General features: G+C 41.2%; 1 protein-coding gene across 4 annotated transcripts in view; it reads left to right on the top strand.

Moving 5' to 3' along the window:
• The window catches only part of PAG1 (phosphoprotein membrane anchor with glycosphingolipid microdomains 1), a 143638-nt gene extending 123065 nt beyond the window's left edge, over nt 1–20573 (top strand). For 3 of the 4 annotated variants that reach the window (XM_023227825.2, XM_023227824.2, XM_023227823.2), the window contains 4 exons: nt 850–946; nt 2964–3565; nt 7833–7892; nt 11423–20573. In XM_023227825.2, the coding sequence (XP_023083593.1) occupies nt 850–946; nt 2964–3565; nt 7833–7892; nt 11423–11785 (1122 nt within the window). In that variant the 3' untranslated portion in view covers nt 11786–20573. The remainder of the gene's footprint in view (nt 1–849; nt 947–2963; nt 3566–7832; nt 7893–11422) is intronic. The other variant, XM_023227826.2, reaches the window with a different exon arrangement.
• The last annotated feature ends 1444 nt before the right edge of the window (nt 20574–22017 follow it).

The raw sequence follows: 22017 nt of genomic DNA, 5'->3' as shown, positions 1-22017 counted from the left end.
AATAATGATTTACAGCACCTGTGTTGGAAGCATGAGGCTGCTGTGGTCTTTTTTGACCAGTCCCCTTCCTGCCTTGGGCTAAGGGAACTGATATCTCCCAACCTGCCTGTAGCCCTGTGTAGGTCATCCGGCAGGAAGCTCTGCACATGGCTTTGGAAGATTCCCAGTGCCCCTAAGATGCTGGGACAACACTGTCTAATAGACCTTTCCGCAGTGCTGGAAGTGTTCTGTATCTCCTATTTGATATGGTATCTACTGGCCACATGTGGCTATTGAGTGCTTGAAATGTGACTAGCCAACAAGGAACTCAGTTTATTTTATTTTACTTAATTTAAATCTAAAAACAGCAGCTCCCCTCAATCTGTAGTTTTGATTTCTGCAGTTTCAGTTACGCACAGTCAACCACAATCCAAAAATAGGCGAGAACCATACAAGATATTCTGAGACAGAGAGAGAAAGAGCGCATTCACATAACTTTCATTGTAATATATTCTAGTGATTCTGTTTTATCAGTGGTTATTGTTTAATCTCATAGTTATTATTTTATTATCAGTGGTTATTGTTAAATTACTGTACTTATAAATTAAACATCATCATAGGTATAACGTATATGGATAGGAAAAGACATAGTCTGTGTAGGGTTCAGTACTACCCATGGTTTTAGGCATCCACTGGGGGTTTTGAAATGTATCCTCTGTGGATAAGGGGGGACTAATGTAGGAGATTCTGTTTTCTGTTTCTGCTGTTTTAATTTTTTGAAAAAGCCATGGATCTTCTCCTCTGCTCTGCCACCCAGATTTTTAGCAATGTGGTGCATTTGTGTTTGTGTTTGTGTTTTTGTTTTTTCAGCCTTCAGACAAGGAGATGTTCAGCCGTTCAGTTACTAGCTTGGCAACAGACGCTCCTGCCAGCAGTGAGCAGAATGGGGCACTCACCAATGGGGACAGTAAGTTCTTCAAAAATACCAGCTTTCCACAGAGGCCTCACCACCTTTAGAAGTCCTAGGTCTCAAAATATGTCGCTGAAAAAGTAGGAAATGTGTTATTGCTCACTTTTAGTATTACTAGCAGTTTTAGCAAAACACTACTTTGGATGAACACTACTACTTATTAATCCACTTCTGTGTGCCAGGCATTGTTCTAAGACTGGTGCATGTACTAATTCATTTATTCTTTTAGAATATTTTAGTAAATTTACATGTACTAATTCATTTACCCCACGAGATTACTGTTAATAATATCACTACTCTGTAAGATAGTTATTATTACTATTCACAATTTAAAGGTGACAAATCTGGGCACATTGCTGCTGTAACAGTATAACCACAAACCTCATAAATAACTATTTAAACCTTAAAATAACGAATAACAAACCTTAAAATAACGAAATTTATTGACTTGCAATTCTGAGGTCAGAAGTCTGAAATGGGTCTCACTGGACTAAAATCAGGGCATCCATAGGCCTGTGGTCCTTCCTGAAGCCTCAAGGAGAATCCATTGGCCTCTCCCTCATTCTTCACATCGCTCTCTGACCCTTCCACCTCCCTGTTCACTTATAGGGACCCCTGTGATTACACTGGGCCCACCTGGATAATCCAGGCTTCCCTCTCATCCCAGTCATCTAATTAACAGCCTTAATTCCACCTGTAACCCTAATCCCTCCATACCCTCCACAAAACCTAACAAATTCACAGGTTCCAGGAATTAGGAGGCAGACATTTTTCAGGGTCGTTCTGCCTTCCACAGAGATGTTGCTAATTTGCCTGATATCATAGAGCCAGCGGGCTAAGGATCTGTAATTGGAACCAGGCAGTCTGAGCCCTGGGCACACAGTCAGCCACTCTGCATGACCTGCACATCATGCATTGTATGCTCTTGCTGATGGAAGGAGCAGCTAGGTTTCCTTCCTGCTTTCGAGTTTACACCATGCTTTCACCTGAGGTAGGAGGGCGTCCTGTTACCCCCGTTTACTGATAAGGAAACTGGGGGGTAATCGGGACACCAGTGCCTGTTCTCTGTCCACATGATATAGACAACTAGAACCAGAGAGCAAAAGTTCACCCCCTCCCTGATGATCAGGGCTTTTAGAACACACAGGGGTGTTGGTAAGTTCAGAAGGACTGGGGGATCCATTGTCATTTTTTCACATACCCCTTGGAGACACTATTTCTAACTCCCCCAGAGTGAGACACTAATGGAATAACTTGCTTACTTTGTCCACGTCCTAAGGACAAGGCTTTCTGTTTCGTTGAACGATGTGTCTGTAGCACCCTGCACCATCCCTGGCGCATGGCAGGCACTCACAACACGGTTGACAAAGGGACGGCTGAACAGCTTCACACAATAGCATCTCTGTGGCTGGCCAAGAATTTCACATTTGGTTTTTTCTAATTTGAGGTAGGACTGTTGGTGACGGTGAGATGGAAGCAAGGTATGAGGTGCCAGTCCCTTTGTGCTAATGGCTGAAGGGTGCATGTTTGCCCTGTGGTTTCTATTATATCTGCCAAACAAAAGTGACCTGTGTGAAAGGAGGTGGCTCCCAATAATTCCCTCCACACAGGCAGGGGCCAGTGGGGCTGGGGAGTGTGGTTACTGCACATGCTGCCTTTCTGGTGTCCAGCCTCCCAGAGTTCGGCTGCATCAAACTGGTCATCTTCTGGTCACATTGGACAATCTGCCTACAAGAGTCTCATTGGAGTGACATTAAGGGAAGTAATTGTGAACCATACTTATAGCCAAGATAACTTATTAAATCTTGTATTGGGAAAGATATAATGATCAGCTTTATTTTAAACTGTGTTTGAAGTAGGGCACCAACTGACAGTCAGAGCAACTATAATTCGTGCCTGAGACTTAAATAAAAAGCACGCATCTTGATTTAACCTAACTTTATATTACCTGATTCTCGGTAATGATTATTGAAAGAGTTGCCTTTCTCCACTTTTAATGTGTCTGCTGCTTTAGTTCTTTCAGAGGACAGTACTCTGACCTGCATGCAGCATTACGAGGAAGTCCAGACATCGGCTTCGGATCTGCTAGATTCCCAGGACAGCACAGGGAAGCCAAAATGTCATCAGAGTCGGGAGCTGCCCAGAATCCCTCCCGAGAGTGCAGTGGATACCATGCTCACAGTGAGAAGTGCGGACGGGGACCAGGGCCTGGGGATGGAAGGGCCCTATGAAGTGCTCAAGGACAGCTCCTCCCAAGAAAACATGGTGGAGGACTGCTTGTACGAAACTGTGAAAGAGATCAAGGAGGTGGCTGCAGCTGCACACCTGGAGAAAGGCCACACTGGCAAGGCAAAATCTACTTCCACCTCAAAAGAGCTCCCAGGGCCCCAGACTGAAGGCAAAGCTGACTTTGCCGAATATGCCTCGGTGGACAGAAACAAAAAATGTCGCCAAAGTGTTAATGTAGAGAGTATCCTTGGAAATTCATGTGATCTAGAAGAGGAGGCCCCACCACCTGTCCCTGTTAAGCTTCTGGATGAGAATGAAAACCTTCAGGAGAAGGAAGGGGGAGAGGCGGAAGAGAGTGCTACAGACAGGACCAGTGAAACTAACAAGGTGGGCGCTGGCGTTTTGTTTTGCCTTTGTGGGTTCCTGTCCTGGTTAGGAATCTAGCTGGCCCTGGAGCTGTTCTGGGAAATATCTGCAAACACTTTCCAGTTTGTGGAATGATAAGAGCTGTGTTCATGTAAGCTGTGTTTGGCTTTTTCCCCCTCCAAGTAATAAAATACCAAAAACTTACATTTATCAAATATTTCTCTCAGCATCTTACTTGGATATTTTCACATTGTTTCCATCATGTCTAATTAGGGCCAAATCTTGTTTGCTTCATTTTGAAGTCCAGGAATTAAATAGAGAAACTGGACTCTTTGCCCACACATTTTACCTATTCTGCTTGTTGGCTGCCTCAGCAGCATGGTGACCTTTACCCTTCCACGATCCCCAAAAATCAGCATGCATAGCAACAGGCACCGTGGGAACGAACTCACAGGTGCCCCTGGTTATAGCTGATTGTACAAACCTTCATCTAAACCAACAGATCTTATTTTGTGACCGTTTCTAAACTATAACCTATACTTCCTCAATTTAGATATTCAACAAAGCTCTAAAATGCATTAGCAATCCACAGCCTTCTGTATATGTCTGACAACTTGATATCTGAGCCACGGTGAAGTTCACATCCCTAGTTGTCAAAATCTCTTTGGGATTTAACTAGGCCCATCTGCTTCAGGCAACTAATAACTAATTTCTGTTTTCTACACAGAAAAAGAGCAAGGTTCTCTCTTCTATTCAGATTTTAGTAGGAAGGACAAGTAGCAGGTTAGCCAGTCACTAGTAGCCTTGAAAACCTTCTGTAGTTCATGGCCAGAGGCGAACCCTCACTCTGTCCAAATTAGACCAAGAAAGTCATTCTTTGTGCTGTTCTCTGAACGCATTTCAACTTTTCGTATTATCCATGAAATCAGCTGTTGACAGCACCAATAGAAGGGTTTATGAACATGTTCATAAAATGCAAAAATGCAGTCCAATTTTTTGCCCTTCATAGAATCAAAGACTGTAAACCTGATGTAAAGTTCATACTGCCTAAACCAGATAAAGCTTTTTGCTTACAAGCATTAGAAAGATAAGAGGATGAGTTGCCTAACCATCGCTAGTAAACAGTTCTCCAGATTTCACATTAAAAACTGGAAATACTCATCTGGAAATGAAATTATCCTTCCACAATATAGTAAACATGAGTAATCCATCATCTTTGTGTAAACAACACTGATTTTAAGTGAATTGAGAATTTGAAGTATTTAATACTCATTTATTTAACAAAAGATCTTAATGAGCACTGCTGTGTGCCACAGTCTTCTATGTGCTGGAAACAAAACGTACGTGAACAAAATCACTGCCCTGTGGAACTTACACATTAGTGGGAAGAGACAGACATAAAGTTTAAAGTTTGTAAGAGAAAAAAAGAGAACTGAACAAGGGGGGACTGAGAAAACAGGTGGGGAGTACAGTTTTGGATAGAGTGGTCAGGGTCTGCCCAGCTATGAAGGTGACATTTGAGGTAAAGGAGCCAAGGGAGTGAGGTTTGTGCTTTTGTGGAAAGAGCACATGAAGCAGAGGGGATGCCCAGTGTGAGGCTCCTGAGGTTAGAGCTTGCAGCTGGCTTTTTAAGGGAAGAGGAGGGGACTGCTGTGGCTGGAGAGGGAAGAACAAGGATAGCAGTGAGGAGAAAGAGAACTAGAGCTCGATCCTGGATGGCCTTGGCTTATAGTCTGAACACTAATAATGTCACTAGAGTCCCGAGCAGCACAATGGCACAACCCAGCCTATGTTTTCAAAGGATCCCTCTGACTCCAGTTTTGAAATAGACTATAAAGGGTAGAAGTGAGGAGACCAATTGGGTGGCGACTCTAATAAACCAGATTAGAAATGGCAGTGGCCTGGATCAGGGCAGAGGCAGCAGAGGTGATGAGAAAAGCTAAGCCAGAGCCAAGAGATTTGCTGATGGATCCTAAGTGTAGTAAGATAAAGAAGAGACAGTGATGAGTACGAGGCTGGGCCCAACACGCAAGGGAAGATGGAATCGCCGTTAACTGAAATGAAGAGGATACAGGCAGAGCAGGTTGAGGGGGAGATCCAGCATTCAGGACTGGATATGTTTAGCTTGAGATACTTATTGGACTTCCAAGTAGAGCTTATCAGATGGTAGCTGGATTGATGAGCCAGGTAAAGAGGAAAGGCCGGGGCTGGATTTGCTGATGTGGGAGTCATCCACAGAATGTGGTTTTAAAAGTCATGAGATTGGATGAGGTCACAGGATAGGTGAGTGTAAATAGAGGCTGGCAGAGCTCCAAGAATAGAGATCTGGAAAAGGAACCAGCAGAAGAGACCAAAGTAGGAAACAAAAACAGGAAAGTTGTGGAGTCCTGGAAGCCAGTGAAGAACATGTCCAGGGAGGAAGGAGTGGCGGGCCTCTCTGCCGAGTGCAGCGAGTAGGTCAGGGAAGATGAGTCTCATTGGTGCCCCGACAAGAGCAGTCTCTGTGGAATGGTAGAGGCAGAAACGTGACTGAAATGGATTAGAAAGAGAATAGGAAGAGAAGAATGGTTTGGTTGACTTTTTAGACAACTCTTTAAACTATTTTGCTATAAAAAAGTGAGACAGGCTGGGCGCAGTGACTCATGCCTGTAATCATAACACTTTGGGAGGCCGAGGTGGGTGGATCACTTGAAACCAGGTGTTTGAGACCAGCCTGGGCAATGTAGCAGAACCCCGTCTCTACAGAAAATACAAAAATTAACTGGTCATGGTGGTGTGCACCCGTAGTCCCACCTACTTGGGAGGCTGCGGTGGGAGAATGGCTTGAGCCTAGGAAGTCAAGGCTGCAGTGAGCCAAGATCACGCCACTGCATCCCAACGTGGATGACAGAGTGAGACACTGTCAGAAAAAAAAAAAAAAAAAAAAAAAAAAGGAAGTGAGATAATGAGTAGGTAGAATTTCAGAGGACTGGGTTTGTTTTGTTTTTAGAATGAGAGAACCAACAGCACGTTTGTATGTGGCTGGGAATGATCCTACACTGGGAGAATTCCTGGCTCCGTACTCACATATAGGTATGTGGGGACAGAGTCTAGTGTATAGGAAAGAGGGGATCGCCTGAAGGCAGAACATGGAAAACCCATTTGACAGGGAAGAAAGAAAATAGATTAATGCAGAGGCTGAGGGTAGGGGTAAGAGTTCATACAAATTTCTTCTGATTCCTTCAGTTTTCTTAGCCAACTAGGAAGCAAGATCATCTGCTCAGAGTGAAGATAGGTGAGGAGGTGTTGGAAGTCTGGGGAGAAGAGGAGAAGCTGCAAAGTAGACTGTGCGTTGAGCAGAGACTGGGTGTATTGGGGAAGCATCAGATGATACGGAGCTGCTTTAAGGACTCACTAGAGGGTTGAGTTCACATATGATTGGCAGTTGACTACGGAGCTTAAGCCTAGTAAAGCAGTACAGGACACCAAGGAGAAGGACAGACGTTGAAAGCATGAATGGGTCCCAATGGTGTTGAAGGAGCATTGGAACTGGGTTACAGAAGGAGTGAGCTTTGACCACGAGCACTGGTCTGAAAGGGGTTGCAAGGAGCTGGGCTGGTGGAGAGGCTGTGGTTTAGAAAGGCCCGGGTGCAACCATGAGGGTGCTGCGGTCAGGGGTGGACATGGAGAGGGGACACAGAGCACAAGATCAGTGGGAGCAGGGGAAGTCAAGGAACTGAAAGGCGGGATTTAGGATACACATTTGTTGAGGTCACCAAAAATTAAGACAAGGGATGTGTTAGAGAATCAGTAAACCAAGAGCCAAAATCATTGAGAAATCAGGCAGGGGGCAAAACACAAAATGTGAGTCATTTTCTCCATTAGCTTTGAAGTTTCCAAATGACTTAAGGATCTTTCTGATAACGCCAGCAAACTGTAGAATATAAAATTCAGGCATTTGATAAAGAAACACCATGTTTTTAAGTATTAATCCTCCATGGATGACCAATCCTTCAGTGACAATTAGGAATTCAAACAGTAGTCTAAATAATTCTTTTGGCTTCTTTGTACCTACAGATCCAAATACAAAATTAGAGGAAATTTCTCTAAGGATAATACTACTAGATATCCCTGAACATCGTATATGTACTAGATTGCATAAGTGTTTGTTTTTCTTCCCATAATTTCTTCCTGGTTCTATAAAAATCATTTGAAAACATTTCTAGACAGATATGAGGAAACATGTGCAAAAGAAAGGTTAGATTGTTAACATCAAACTACTTTCCTTGGCTTGTGTTTGTTCTGACAGAGATTTAGCTCATTGTCATACAAGTCTCGGGAAGAAGACCCCACTCTCACGGAAGAAGAGGTAAGTTTTGTTTGTTTTTAAAAAGAGAAAACTCATGTATTAAAGAATGGAGCTTCTCCCCTTGAATACATGCACTGTAATGTTACCTTTGAAAGAGCTGAAATATTCTCCTGTGCCTACGTTTGAGATCAAGACTTGGGATGTTGGTTTTACAATGGCTCGGAGAGACTGACGGGCAGACCAGACAAGAAGGATGACAGGACAAGCAGTCAGCTTAGGAAAAGAAACTAAGCAGGAAAGCAGGGTCAGGAAAAATAGAGAGGGTAGGGGAGAAGAGTAGAAGAAAAACATTCCAGCATGGGAGCAGTCAGCAGTCAGGAAGACCACATCAGAAGGAAATGAATCATGGGTTGGAAAATTCAGGAAATTAGAACAGGTGGATGTAGGGAATTTGCTCCCTCCTGGGAGACAGAAAGAGGAGGTCTCCGTGTGGAAATTTGGATGCTGAGAGCTGATTAACTTCAGTAAGTACAGTTCCAGGCTGGAGCGAGGGTCAGACATAGCAGCCAACAAGAGCAGATCGCATATTCCCAAGCACCAGGGTGCAAAATTCACGGGTTAGATTTTCAATGAAAGATTAAAATTGTTAAAGCCAGTATTATATATATATATATATATACACATATGAAAAATATATATGTGTATACACACACACACATGCACACACACACACACACATATATATAATGTCGAGCTATGCTCAGAGAGCTAAGCACCTTTTAATCTAACTGCATATAACTTCCATCTGGAATTCCTAACAGAGTAAATTGTGTACACATACAAGAGCAAAGTACATATGCAGGTACATCACTTCTTATAGGACTCTGAGTAAAACATTAGAATATGGAGATAGACTCCCACATTGAATGTTTAAGGAGCAGAAGTGCTTTCCCTAGGTGATATTGCCCACCCTCTTCCATGTTTCTACCTCCAGAATGGACCAGCTATCTGTCTATCTGGTTGCACAGACCAAAACCTAGGGGTCATCTTGATACTTCCTTTTCCTCACTGTCCTCCAACACAGTCAATTGCCAAGACCCATCAGTTGCACCTCCAAACTGTTTTCTTTGTGTACCCACCTTCCTCAAGCCCACTGCGGCCACCCCTCCCTAGGCCACAGCAGTCCCCTCCTGCTGGTCCCTGGCAGCTCCTTGGCCTCCCTCCACTCTTTCTTCTACTCTGCAGCCAAAGTGATCCCATTTGGGACAAGAAGATAAAATATATAGGAGTTCTGGAAACTACAGGCTATGTAAAATTGTAAATTGCTTCTTATCTTACAATTGAAACGGGACCTAGTTAAACTGATGAATTTTTAACATGACATAACTATGACTCATAGACATTCATTTTAGGACAAAGAGGAAAAATAAATATAAAAGGATTTTTTTGTATTTATGTAATTTAATGTTAAACAGTCCAGACTGAAGCTGAGATCTGAGCTTTAAGTTCTGTTATCCCAATTTAACAGAATGTTGTGGAAAGGATTGATTAGAAAAAGAAGAGAAATGGGGAAAAGGAAGACAGTAACTTATGAGAATATAGCAACAATTTACAGACTGAGGAATAACGATGAAAGTTTTAAAGAGAAAAACTGAGAAGCTAAATAGCAAGGGGGCTAGAAGAGAAACCTGTGTACAAAATAAAAATAATAGTCATAGAAAACGGTAAAATGGAATATTAGAGGACTCAAGAAGCTTTTATAAAAGTTGAAATGCACAGTAAGGCCCTCCTCACACTAGATTCATTCCCAGAGTCAATATTAAATTGCAAGTTAATGAATGAGGACAAAGGCCAAGAAGACCAAGTACTCTTACAAAGAGTGAGGGCCATTAATGGCAGGGACCATGCGGAAGAAAGCTGAGGAGAGAAGCAAACGGTGGTGAGGGGCTGACTCTCACTGTTCCAGTCTAAGTCAGGGTACGTTTGCCCTCCTTGATGTTACCAGGTGATGAATAAACTGGTATGCCTCTCCCCTCACCACTGTCATCCATTGTTTACCCTTTTATAATCTGCCCATATGTAATTTTTGGGTTAGACCACCATTTAGATAATAAATTCCGTGTTTGCACTTCAGTATAGACAGCAGTGAATGTTTTTTATTCTCCCTAAATTCGAAGAAATTATAATTATTCTATTTTGAGAGCAGTTTTTTCATTAAAACCTCTAAGGTGAGAATGTTAATAATTTCATATTCATTAGGATAGTCAGATCAACATGGCAAGAGTTTTCCAAAGACTATTTTTCTGAACTGTAAACCCTTGGGATTGTCAAGGCCTCACCAAACTGAACCAGCCACCAGCCTGTAATGAAAAGTTCTCATGCAAATGACCAGTTAGCATGTGGCAGGCCTGTCTTAAGAAGCTTTTGAGGCCACCTGGAAACTTCACCCGCAGTATGTGAGAAAAGTGAAAGCAGGAAAAAGTCCCTCAGCCCTTGGGAAGCCAGGCTTCTGTGAGGAAGCATGTTCATGTGTTTCCTGGGTATTTGAATGAATCAAATCACTGTGATAAAAATAAACACAGGTAATGAAGGGTATTTTTACTTATTTCCAACCATGGTTTTTCACAATAAAATAATACTCCCCAAAAGTCTCCTAATCAGTACATTTAATCTTCACAATGAATGAAATCCCTGTTGATAGCGGAGGTGATACAGGATTTATTAGTGAGACTGTGAGGACTGTGAGGGTGCGCTTGGAGAGCCACTGGCTCTTCCCATAGGAAATAGTATCCCGTAAGCTGTTATTTCTGACTTGGCTGGATGCAAGCGAGAATGAGTTTTCCCACTGAATAAAACTAGACCTGGTCTGTCAATGTCTGTTTAACCAGTAATACACAACTAAGTCAAAAAATAATGGACAGGAATACCCTTTCAGATATATGTGTACCACCAATGAGAATCCAGCAATGGGTGTTGGAGACCACTGTGATGCACGAAGCATGGAGTAGTCTAATTCAGTGGTTCTCACACTTTACTGGCCATAAGAATCAGCACCGATTGCTGGGCCCCAGCCCTGAGGTTGTGATTTGGTGGTTCTGGGGTGAGGCCTGAGAACTTGCCTTTCTGACAAATTCCCAGATCCTGCTGCTGCTGGTTTACAGCCCACACTTTGAGAATCACTAGTCTACTATGTGTTTTCTGTCCTTTTTTGTAAAACAGTGGAGCCCTTTTTCAGGCAACATATCATTCTGATATAGAAATGAAATAAAACACAATGCTGTGGTCAGGTTTCCGGGAGCTTCGGGAGCTTTCCACCCCACCTCTCCTCAAATTCCTCCGCAGACCCAAGAGAACTGGGTTTTCATGGAATTAAGGGAATATGACTGATCTCGTTAACACAGTTGAAGATAATGTGTGTAATTATTCTCTAGTAATGTGCTCCATAATTAGTACAGATAAGAAAGAACGAATCTTTAAGGAGCACACACACACACAGAAGCCCAGGAGTGCTCAGTATGTAGCTTGTCACTAAAAAGAGGGAGGGGGAAGTCACAGCTGGAAGTTTATTCAACTCTTCCTTTGTTTCCTAGATCTCTGCTATGTACTCATCAGTGAATAAACCTGGACAGTTAGTGAATAAATCAGGACAGTCGCTTACAGTGCCGGAGTCCACCTACACCTCCATTCAAGAGGACCCACAGAGGTCACCCTCCTCCTGTAATGATCTCTATGCTACTGTTAAAGACTTCGAAAAAACTCCAAACAGCACACTTCCACCAGCAGGGAAGCCCGGCGAGGAGCCAGAGCCTGATTATGAAGCGATACAGACTCTCAACAGAGAGGAAGAAAAGGCCACCCTGGGGACCAATGGCCACCGCGGTCTCGTCCCAAAGGAGAACGACTACGAGAGCATTAGTGACTTGCAGCAAGGCAGAGATATTACCAGGCTCTAGCAACCCAGAGGACAACCCTGGGTAGCCTGTGATCAGTATCTGTGGACGTTTCTTCCATGGAAGAGAAGAAATGACACAAACCTATACTTCATATGCTGCTTTAGTCACCTGAAGATGATTGGAGAGGCCCTGACTGTTCTCCAAGTTGTTCAGTTTCTGAGACAGAGAGGTACGGACTAGGCTGCACCTGAGCGTGCCCCTGCCTGCCACATGGACAGGCACATCTCCCTCCCGCACCCTCACCGCCCACAAAAGATCCCAGCTGTCAGTGGTCTCATCTCATTAGTGAGGAAAGCCAAGCTGTATGGGAAAACTGCACTCACCAAGGACCACAACGCCCCCAGCCTGAAGTACTGCCATTCGGAAGGGCCAGGTTTTTCTTCCCCTCTTTCCTTTTCTCTGTCTGCTATTGACTTTAAGGCTTCTTCCCCCTTGAAATGTCCAGATTCCTGTGGTTCATTCCAAGGACATTTTCACACAAAGCTTGGCCTTTGCTTTCAATGTAGGTGTTTTAGGATGGCGACAAACCATGGCTGCTGCTTTCTGCCCAGGTCGCCAGTCCTCCCCAGAGAGCTGTGCATCGGCACCTGGGGATCTGGACCCTGCAGCTGAAGGGACTGGGGAGGGACGTCCCTGGAGTCTCTTCCATCTTTGTTCCTCCTTATTTTGGCACTCTATATCAGCAGCCTCTCCCCAAAGTACTTGAAGTCAGTTTTAGATGCTTTATTTTATTTTTCTAGTCAAAAACGTGTTTCCCCCAGTGTTTGAAAACTCGTCCGAGCCTTTTCAGTATTTTCCATGAGTATTGTGGTACTTCTATACTTGTTTAAGCCCAGAACTCATTCCTTCAAAACAGAGAGCCTTAATCTTTGTGTTGGGACACAGACCACGTATTTGGATGGCAGCCACGCGTCCATCTCCAAAGGGCTGTGCACATGAATGTGTATTTCCCATGGTCTCCACTGCCCACACCAACAGTGTGGCATCTCATGAGTTAACTGCTACCCTAAGGTAATCTAAGATTAAAATATAAACATTTATTTTTGTTACGTAAGTTTATAAGATGTTTTATGTTCAATGCCTAATTTCTCAAAAGTGCCAGAAAAAAATGGATATTAACTGTTTTGATTTTATGTACAATGATTTATACTCTCCTTTGGAAAAGATATCATAAAGCACATAAGCTAGATCATTACAAGGGGCTGTTATCTTTTTCCTAATCAAGTGTTTAGAACACTGATGGTTTTTAAAGACTCACCTTTTTAAATGGTACTTGGAGCTCCTGATCCAAATTACCTAGACCCCTAGAGAAATAAATGGAAAATACATAAATAATTAATCATTTTCATTGGTTTACAGTGGGCAATATTGAACTATTTGAAAGGGTAAAAATGGAAAGAAGAACAAAATATGATGAGAGGTGGCTGTGAATTACAAACCTCATAAAAGTGTCATAATTCAATTAAAGTTTAATTACATTTTTTCAGAAAACAGTGATGAATTCTGTAGTCCAGTGCTTGCCAATGCAAATTGCCTATTGGAATCTTCTTCCTATATTTTACAAACATCAGTGGCTGAAATAGCTCAGATTAAGAGCTCAGCCTGGTTTGATTTTAATCATCTCTTTAGATCTTATAAGGCCGGCATAGGAAACTTGTTCACTTTTCATTTTCAAAGGAGCCTAGTTGAAGTGCTATTATGAGTGTGAGCTATGGAAAGACAGCTTTTCCTATACTGATAAAGAAAAAAAATGAGGAAATTATTTCATCCCATTGTGACATCTGTGACTTTTTGGATTTAATAATCTTGCTGTTTTTCTTCTTTATGGGCAAAGAATGTAATTGGGAGGATGAAGTGTGTTAAAAATTGTAGAGACCAGCTCACTGGAACGTTTTTCCATCCCTGTATTCATGGTTTGACTTTGTGACTGCTCTACATTGCATTTCTGACATTGCGAAGTGAGCTATGTTCGTTGTTGTGATTATTTTGCAATCAGCCTGATCTCTCCCATGAAGATGTCATGTGCATAAACATAATCATCATTGATTAGAAGATCATAGCAGAATACCCTTGGATTAGAGAGAAGTTTGTACCTTGCATTTCTCTGAATTCCAGTCTCTCATAAGCACTGCTTTGCCTGGTGATTTTCACTGCTTTGTGTTAATGACTTTGACTCAGCAGCCTCTCACATGATGGGGTTCTTTTCTTTAGTACATGGTAACAGCCATGTCATCTTACACACCTAGCATTGTGCATGCTGTAGTGACATCCTTTATAGGCACCTTACAGCTCAAAACTTTTGTTTCATTTCATGCCTTACTTATCAAAAAGGCAGGGAAGTAGGTATGATCTCTAAATAAAAAAAATAAAAATAAAAAATAAAAAAACCTTTTTATAGAAAGCTCATAAATAATCACGTAATTTTGCAATTTTGTTACCAAAATATCCCCCAGAAGTTTTCAAATATTAGTTCTGCAATGTGGCCATGAAATAGGCACTGAAATATACCTTTTAATTTGAGAACCAGTGGTTAAAATAAGCTGTGATATAAAGTATTTTCAGTGTACTTTTAAAGGAAGTGTAAGGCCCTCCAGCATAAACGCTAAAAGAATAGACGGTAGCACAGGCCATGAGGGCTGGAGGAGAGAAGCAGAGTGAACCTTAGAAAGACAGCTCAGCTCTTTGGAGCACTGGATATTTTACTGAAGTATATTTACTGAGGCACCATCACTGTTTAGACTGTATAGTATAGTTTTTCATAAATTTCATCACATTTACTTTGTTCAGAATCTGGGCTTGAATCTTTGAGTTCAACCAAAGCCTATGGCTTCTTTTAAAAAGTTTCATCTTGAGCTAATGCTACAGTTTAAATAAAATATATGAAAGGTAGTTATCAAAAACAATTTGTATATTTAAAACTCTATTTTGACATCCATTTTTTACAGCCAATTATAGCAGGTTATGTGAAATTTAAAAATAAATTTTAGGACTTTTTTATCTTGTAAGTAAGAATTATAAATCTATCTCAGTTAAAAGTAGGATCTTTGTTTTTATTCAGATATTTTGAAAGTTTAGAAGCATTTTGTATGCTACTTTTGGTATTTCTTAAGTATAGTCAACAGGAAAGGATAACCTGTTTTATGCAAAAGTTTTTTAATTTGTCAAATGTTTTTAGTGTGTCTACTTTCTGAAATAGTCTCAATATCCTATCTGTATCCTAGGCAGATAACTACACAACAGCAAAATACTATATAGAAAAGAAAATATTTGAGGAAATCTTAAATTCTATAAGAAAGTAATTCTTGCAAGAATGTAAGCTACATATTTTTTTTTTTTCTGTCCTGAATAAATTACATCATTAGGTCTGTTGAAGCTTTTGAAGCTACCGCTATTCTTTGTGGGAAAAAGGCTAATTACTGATTTATCTGCCCTCAAAATCCCAGAGTTAATTCTAATTGAGTACTAAATTAACAGTAAGTAGTTAACACAGAGAACTAAAATTTAACCACACTATGTCACTATATATATTTCTCATGATTTTTGCTAATTAGAGCATTTACTTAACCAGTAATAAACACACACACATATACACATACATATACGTGTGTGTGTATATACTTCACTCTGACACAACTCTGGTGCTTAATTAGGATATGTTCTATTACGTATTTTGAATGTTTATCCTGCTAGTGTGATGAACTTTTGTTGGAAAAGCAGAATTAGAAGGAACAGTTTTTCAATCAGTTTCATTTGGTAATTACAGGAAAACCTTGAGTTGTCTAATTTAATTTTTCCAATTAATATATTTAGACTTTAAATTGCATCCATAATTCTCTTGGCTGAAAAACAGTGATATTTTAAGACAGTTCTGTTATACATGTGACTTACTTCTGACTCAGCCTGAGAGGAGGAAATGTAAAGAGATAAAAGATTTGGCCTAAAGCAGCAAGCGACTAGTAACCTTGAGCCAGGATGAAGCCAAGGCAACGTGACTCCCAAGTAGCAGGAGCAGAGGTCGGTCACCCGTGGCATTCTGTTTCATTCCCTTTTAAAATTATGAGGCTTTATAGGCAGTGTAAAACATCAGCAGGCAGCGATGTGATAGGATGTGCAAAAAAGCTGGTCTGATACCGTGGCTATAATTACAGAGCTTTAGTTCAATTAGGATTTTGTAAATAAGCAAATGACATTTTCTTCCAGTGCTCCTTGTAATAGTTAATATGAGTCCATGCAATCTTGTGATGCCATTCTCCTGAAGGTGTTGATTTCTGGTACCCAGCCAGCTTAGCTTTGGCTGCTGGAAGCACAGTAGGTACTGATGGTTACTTCCTGGAAATCTTGACAGGCTTATTGTACTGTGTAATGGGGAAAAGTTGAAGTATAATGTTTGGTGTTAGTAAGTGACTGATGTGAAAATAGAAACATGTGTCTATAATATCAAATATGGCTTTATTTGCAGTAAAATCTAAATTCCTTATTCTACAGTAGTATTGTCTTGCCCTGTGTTGTATCTTTTCTTAAATACATTTTTCCTGACAGTGGCTTTAGGCAAGTTGAACACACTTAAGACTGAAAGTGTTTAACTTAAAGAGATCAGTCCAGAAACCATGATAAATTAGAATCTTGATCTGGAATTACCAAATTAAAATTTAAAATCATGGTCCAGAAGAGAACAAACATTCATGGCTTTTTTATCCTACTGCTCATTTTTAGGTCTGTGTTTACATCCAGTCTCTTCTATTTGTGAAGTATGTCATTACTTTTTTCAAGTTCTTCTTTGACGTAACTGAAAAATAATATTCCAAATTCTTAATGTAACATGAAAAGTGAAATAGAATTTTTGTTTAAAACACACTTTTAAAAAAGCATTCAATTCAGTAGTCATTTCTCTTAATACAGGAAGTTTTTTTGGCTTGCCAGATAGATACTGTGGGTATTTTTTAAAATGTGCTGTCCTTGGGTTGCCTCATATCACCTTGTATAATCTTGTATTACAAAGGTTGATAATTGTCATTTCTCAGATGTCTGTATGTTACACTGGCAGCAGTAAAATGTTTTAATGTTCCCTTTTAAATAATTGTGTTGTGTTAACATGCCTCATATTTTCTGGGGAAACTTGAAATATATCTAAACAAAAAAGGTCTGTCATAAATAGGAATTGGCATTTCATTGCTAATATGTTTTTTCCTCATAAAAGTAGTTACACCGAAAGTGACATATTGTCTATTACACGGGCCCAATCAGTATTAAAGTACTCCCGTTACTCAAAAATATTAAAAGATAATTCATGACACTTAGTAGCATTTTCATTCGTTGTTTCAAAAGGTCTTTGTAATGGTCAAATTGTCCACTTCACAAAAGAGTGAGAAAGTTGTTTTCAGTACTGGGAATTTTTAAACTTTAGTTTTAAGTCCAAAAGTATCTCTTATTAGCTTGAACATTTTGTGATTACTTTTCCCTCCTGGATCTAGTCCTTTTAAGGAGTAAGTCTAAAGAATGAGGCCATGAAGTCACTATTTCCTCCCACCTCGGTTTGTCTCCTGGTACGGAGCTTGTCTACCACTTTGCGTAGCAATATCCCTGGGTCTCTTCCCCACTCAGCCTTCTGTGTCTACTGTTGACAGGACGTGCCATTATGTCTTTCCGGTACCGATCACAGTGCTGCCGTATCACAGACCCTGCCAGCCAGCATGGAACCGTGCCTCATCACAGCTCGGCCCAACTCACAGGCTGCCAAAGTGAGGCCGGCCACAGGTCCACCTAGGGCGGCAGATGCTGGTGCTATTTGTCATGACTTTTGCCAAAACATGTATACTGTTGCTCACTTCTTTCAGAAGAATGGTTGACACTAAGGGGCCATGGGAAAGAACTTTTAAAAAATTATGTGGTGGAATCAAACTCACAGAGGCAGGAATGTTAGCGCCATGCTCTAACCACAGAAGCTTAGTGTTCCCCACAGTGCTCTGTATCTGGCCTGGGTCTCCTCAAGCGGCAGCCCCCACTGTCCAGCATGTGGAAGGTAGATTCTTATGACAACACCAGACCCATAGTTGCCAGAAAACAAAAAGGAAGCTGAGTGTTGTGAAGTGGAAGAAATCCTTTTTATAAGAAGGAATCATTTTTAGGCTGGGTGCAGTGGCTCATGCCTGTAATCCCAGCACTCTGGGAGGCTGAGACAGGCAGATCACTTGAGGTCAGGAGTTTGAGACCTGCCTGGCCAACAGGGTGAAACCCTGTCACTACTAAAAATGCGAAAAAATTAGCCAGGCATGGTGGCATGTGCCTGTAGTCCCAGCTACTCGGGAGGCTGAGGCAGGAGAATCACTTGAACCCGGAAGGCAGAGGTTGCAGTGAGCTGAGATCGCAACACTGCACTCCAGCCTAGGTGACAGAGTGAGACTCCATCTCAAAAAGAAAGAAAGAAAGAAAGAAAACATTTTTCAAGCAAACTGAGTGTAAAATGTTTTCGCCATGAAGCCATTGCACCTTCTCCCCCAGGAAACAGTGCCTAAGGATGATGTCAAGTTACAGCCAGTTTGCGCTGATCCCCCAGGTCCTAAGAAAACTGTGAGTGCTTCACATGCAAAGGTAGAGCTACCAGATATGGAGAATAACTTGACCATTTATAGCAAACTGCCTGACTTTGGGGTGAGAAACCAAGCACCTTCTAGGTCCTAGGATAGGTGAATTGGAGGTGCAGCTGCTAAAGTTCTCATTTTCTACATACTTCAGGAACCAGGGTGTTTCATTTTGGTTCTGTAAAACTTTGCTGTAAGTCATCACAGTTAACTCTTTGAATGGATATTCTAGAGTGTATCTTTTTTTTCAAAATTAGCAATCTCTGTTCATTCTCTTTATACATTTAGTTTTTTTAAAGTTCCCCTAGTATACCTATTAGGCACTCTAAATAGGACACAATTAAGGCTAAAAGGAGGACCAGTCGCTCTCTAGAGCCTATAGTTCAGAACTGTCTTATTGTTATGTCCTGGTTTGGTTTGGTTTGGTTTGGTTTGGTTTGGTTTGGTTTGGTTTGGTTTGGTTTGGTTTTTAACTCAACAAGTTGGAAACCATGAGTTTAAAGCAAACGGTTTCCTTTTCCTTTCTTAAGCTTAAAGAGAATTTTTTTTTTAATCTTCAGCTCCTCATTTAGGTAGTGAAGGCTTCCCTGAAAGACAGCAGTGCCCTTCTCTAGGAGAAGAGGTTGGGACTAAAAGCCTGAGTCTATGGGTTGAGGATTTTCAGCATTCCTTTCACAAGCCTCTATGTATTTTTAATGGAAGACTCATAAATGAACCTGATATGCTGTTCATGACTCATCCCTTAAGCATGCTTGCTTTTTTTAACTTTACTTTTTGAATATAGGACTTGTCTTGTTTTTCCTGGAGCCATGCTAGGATTTAATTCCTATGTGCTGCCCCACACTGCCCCGCCCATGTCCTGGAAGATGGCCGTGCCTGCAGCAATGCTCCCGTCTTGAGGACAAGCAATGTGGAAAGCGTCAGGAAAGCTGAACTTTATGTTCAAGTCAGCAAACATTTGTGAGCATTCTAGTAAGCTTGCGACCTTGATACTTTTTAAACATTATCTTTTTATTTGCTTTGAGTATCAACCATATAGCTGACTCTAGAGCGGTGAAGGGAGTAGGGATTAGAGCAAAATTCAGACTTCCTGCCCCTATGAGTCTCAGTTCTCATGTCTCTCTGGGAAATGTATTGGCCCAATTCCCTATTTGCCACTCTGAGTCTCTTGAGTAAATGTGTATAAATGAGAAAAATTATCTCAAAGATTTAACTTATAATTTAGATATTTTCTTCTTTTTAAACTCAGGAATAAACCTGGTTTATAGATAACATAATATGGCTACTAGAGCTATAATTGGGTAGGTGACTAGAAGCATTCTTTCAAATATATTTCTTGTAAAGACATCTACTTTGTTTTAACTAGGAAAAGAAACTCCTCATTAAAATAAGACAAACATTTCCATAAGCACTTTCTAGAAGAGTGTAGCATCTGTCTACCATGCATCCCAGAGTGTTTGTATCTTGCTCACAGTATTTCAAAAATTTTTATGGGTGAAAAAAATGTACATTTTTTAATTTATTGGAAAAGTATATTGAGTTGTTGAATTAAATTCTCAAATGGGACCATTTAGTGTAAAGAGAAGCATTGGTTTTGGAGACAAGAGCACAGGGCTGTGGTCCCTGTTCCAGCATTGACTTTACTGTGTGACCTCGAGCAAATGATTTAACTTCTCTGTGCCTCAGCTTCTCCATATACAAAATGGGGATAATGATACCAACCATTGCCTACCTCATAGAGATGTTATGGGGACAAATGAAATAATAGAGATAAGCACGAACGCTTTCAGCTCTTCAGAAGAAAGGTGCTATATAAATTGAAGTTGTGTTTTTAATGATCCAATTATTAATTATGTTTAGGGTTTAAATAACAATACTGTTAGTCACGTTAAGAATAAGTTTTGTTTTGATGCATATTTCCAATTCTCTTCTGTGACCAGATCTTAATCATTCAACCAGTAATGGTACCTGAGGAACTGAAATGGGTATTTGTTTTCTGTGTGTTTCTGCCGGTAGTATTTCAATTCTGAATATCCAAAAAAGACTGGAGTTTAACTTGTAATATCTTATAGTTTACATGTAATAAAACTTATTCAAGCTGTATATAAAAGTATGGTTACATGTAAATAGCAGGTATGTTGTAATTAAAGGCACTTATCAAATTGTCTTTGCTCTTTTTTCAATTGTAATAAAAGTCAGTTTTATATAAAGGCTTGTTAAAATTTATTTGGTATTTGAAAAGGTCAAGAATGGCTAATTTATTTATCTTTCATGCATTACCTCGGTTTTGGGATTCCAGCAGTCAACTTACCACCATAACAGGAAAGATAATATAACGTTCCTGGTAATCAGACCAAAGTGTGTAGAGGTTTGCATCAAAAACTTTGCAGAAAAGGACCCAAGTTTGAATCCCAGCCCCATCATGACTTTGAGGAAGCTGTTGGACTTCTTTGTGCCCTCCTTTCCACATTTGGAAATGGGGGATTATAGTATAGAACCTGCTAATGGGGTTGTCTTGGGGATTAAATGAGATATTAAGCATGGTACCTGGCAAGGAGCTAAGTGCTCTGTGCATGGTAAGAGACCATCTTCACAACAAGGCCGGGAGATTTTTGATGGCATTTACCCACACTTGCCAAGCACTCCTATGAAGATATGCCACCTGACAGCAAATAATTCCCCAGGCCAAGAGGAAAACCCATCTGCTTGTTGTGTGAGGGGCATGCAGCCCCAGCAGGATGTCTCAGAGCAAATGACTTTAATCACCATCTGACCTGGCTGCCCCCTTCCTAGTCACTTAAGACTGGCCTTGGGGCCAAAAGGCAAAGCAGTGAGAGTTCTCTTTGGCATGCTTCTATCTTCTTTTTGTCTGTGCCCTGTAACTACAGGACACCCCAAACCCCCCAGATTGCCTCTTTAAGACCCACCACAACCCAGCCTCCCTTCCTGAGATTTTTCTGTGCTTGCTTCTGTTCCACCCCATCTGCACCATTATAAATACTCACCCTGTTCCATATTTCTGCAGGGACTGGCCTGCTTATTTCTACCCAACTAACTGTTCCTGTACAGTGAGTGAATATCCCTCCTACTCCTAAGACTGTTTACAGTTTAAGGAGCTTGCTACCTATCACAGGCTTGAGCAAAACCACCCTTCACTCTCATGGGCATGGCAAACTCCTGAGAGACTGCTGGGAGTATTTGGGCATAGAGGAGAGGGCAGAGGCTCCAGCAGATCACAGGCCACATCAGCAAATGCCTGCTGAGCTCTCACAGAGGCCGTGCCTGCCATTCCCTATGTCAAAGGGTCTCATCTTGCCTAGTTGCTTCCTTGCACGTGATGTAATGATAGCAACCTAGAGGCAGATGTGAGGAAGGGCCTGGCCATCTTGGTTTCAAACCCTGGCTTCCTTTCTCACCACATGGGCAGAACTTTCTTTCCTTTCCCAGAGTATTAATCACAACTCCATTCTGCGTGCGGAGGCTCAGCACTAAGAAATGTTTATTCTCGGCCGGGTGCGGTGGCTCACGTCTGTAATCCCAGCACTTTGGGAGGCCAAGGCGAGCGGATCACAAGGTCAGGAGATCGAGACCATCCTGGCTAACACAGTGAAACCCCGTCTCTACTAAAAATACAAAAATAATTAGCCGGGCGTG

The sequence above is a fragment of the Piliocolobus tephrosceles genome, chromosome 7 (assembly GCF_002776525.5).
Source record: "Piliocolobus tephrosceles isolate RC106 chromosome 7, ASM277652v3, whole genome shotgun sequence".
In the NCBI taxonomy this organism is placed as follows: domain Eukaryota; kingdom Metazoa; phylum Chordata; class Mammalia; order Primates; family Cercopithecidae; genus Piliocolobus; species Piliocolobus tephrosceles.
This window is presented reverse-complemented; position numbering and strand designations above follow the sequence as displayed.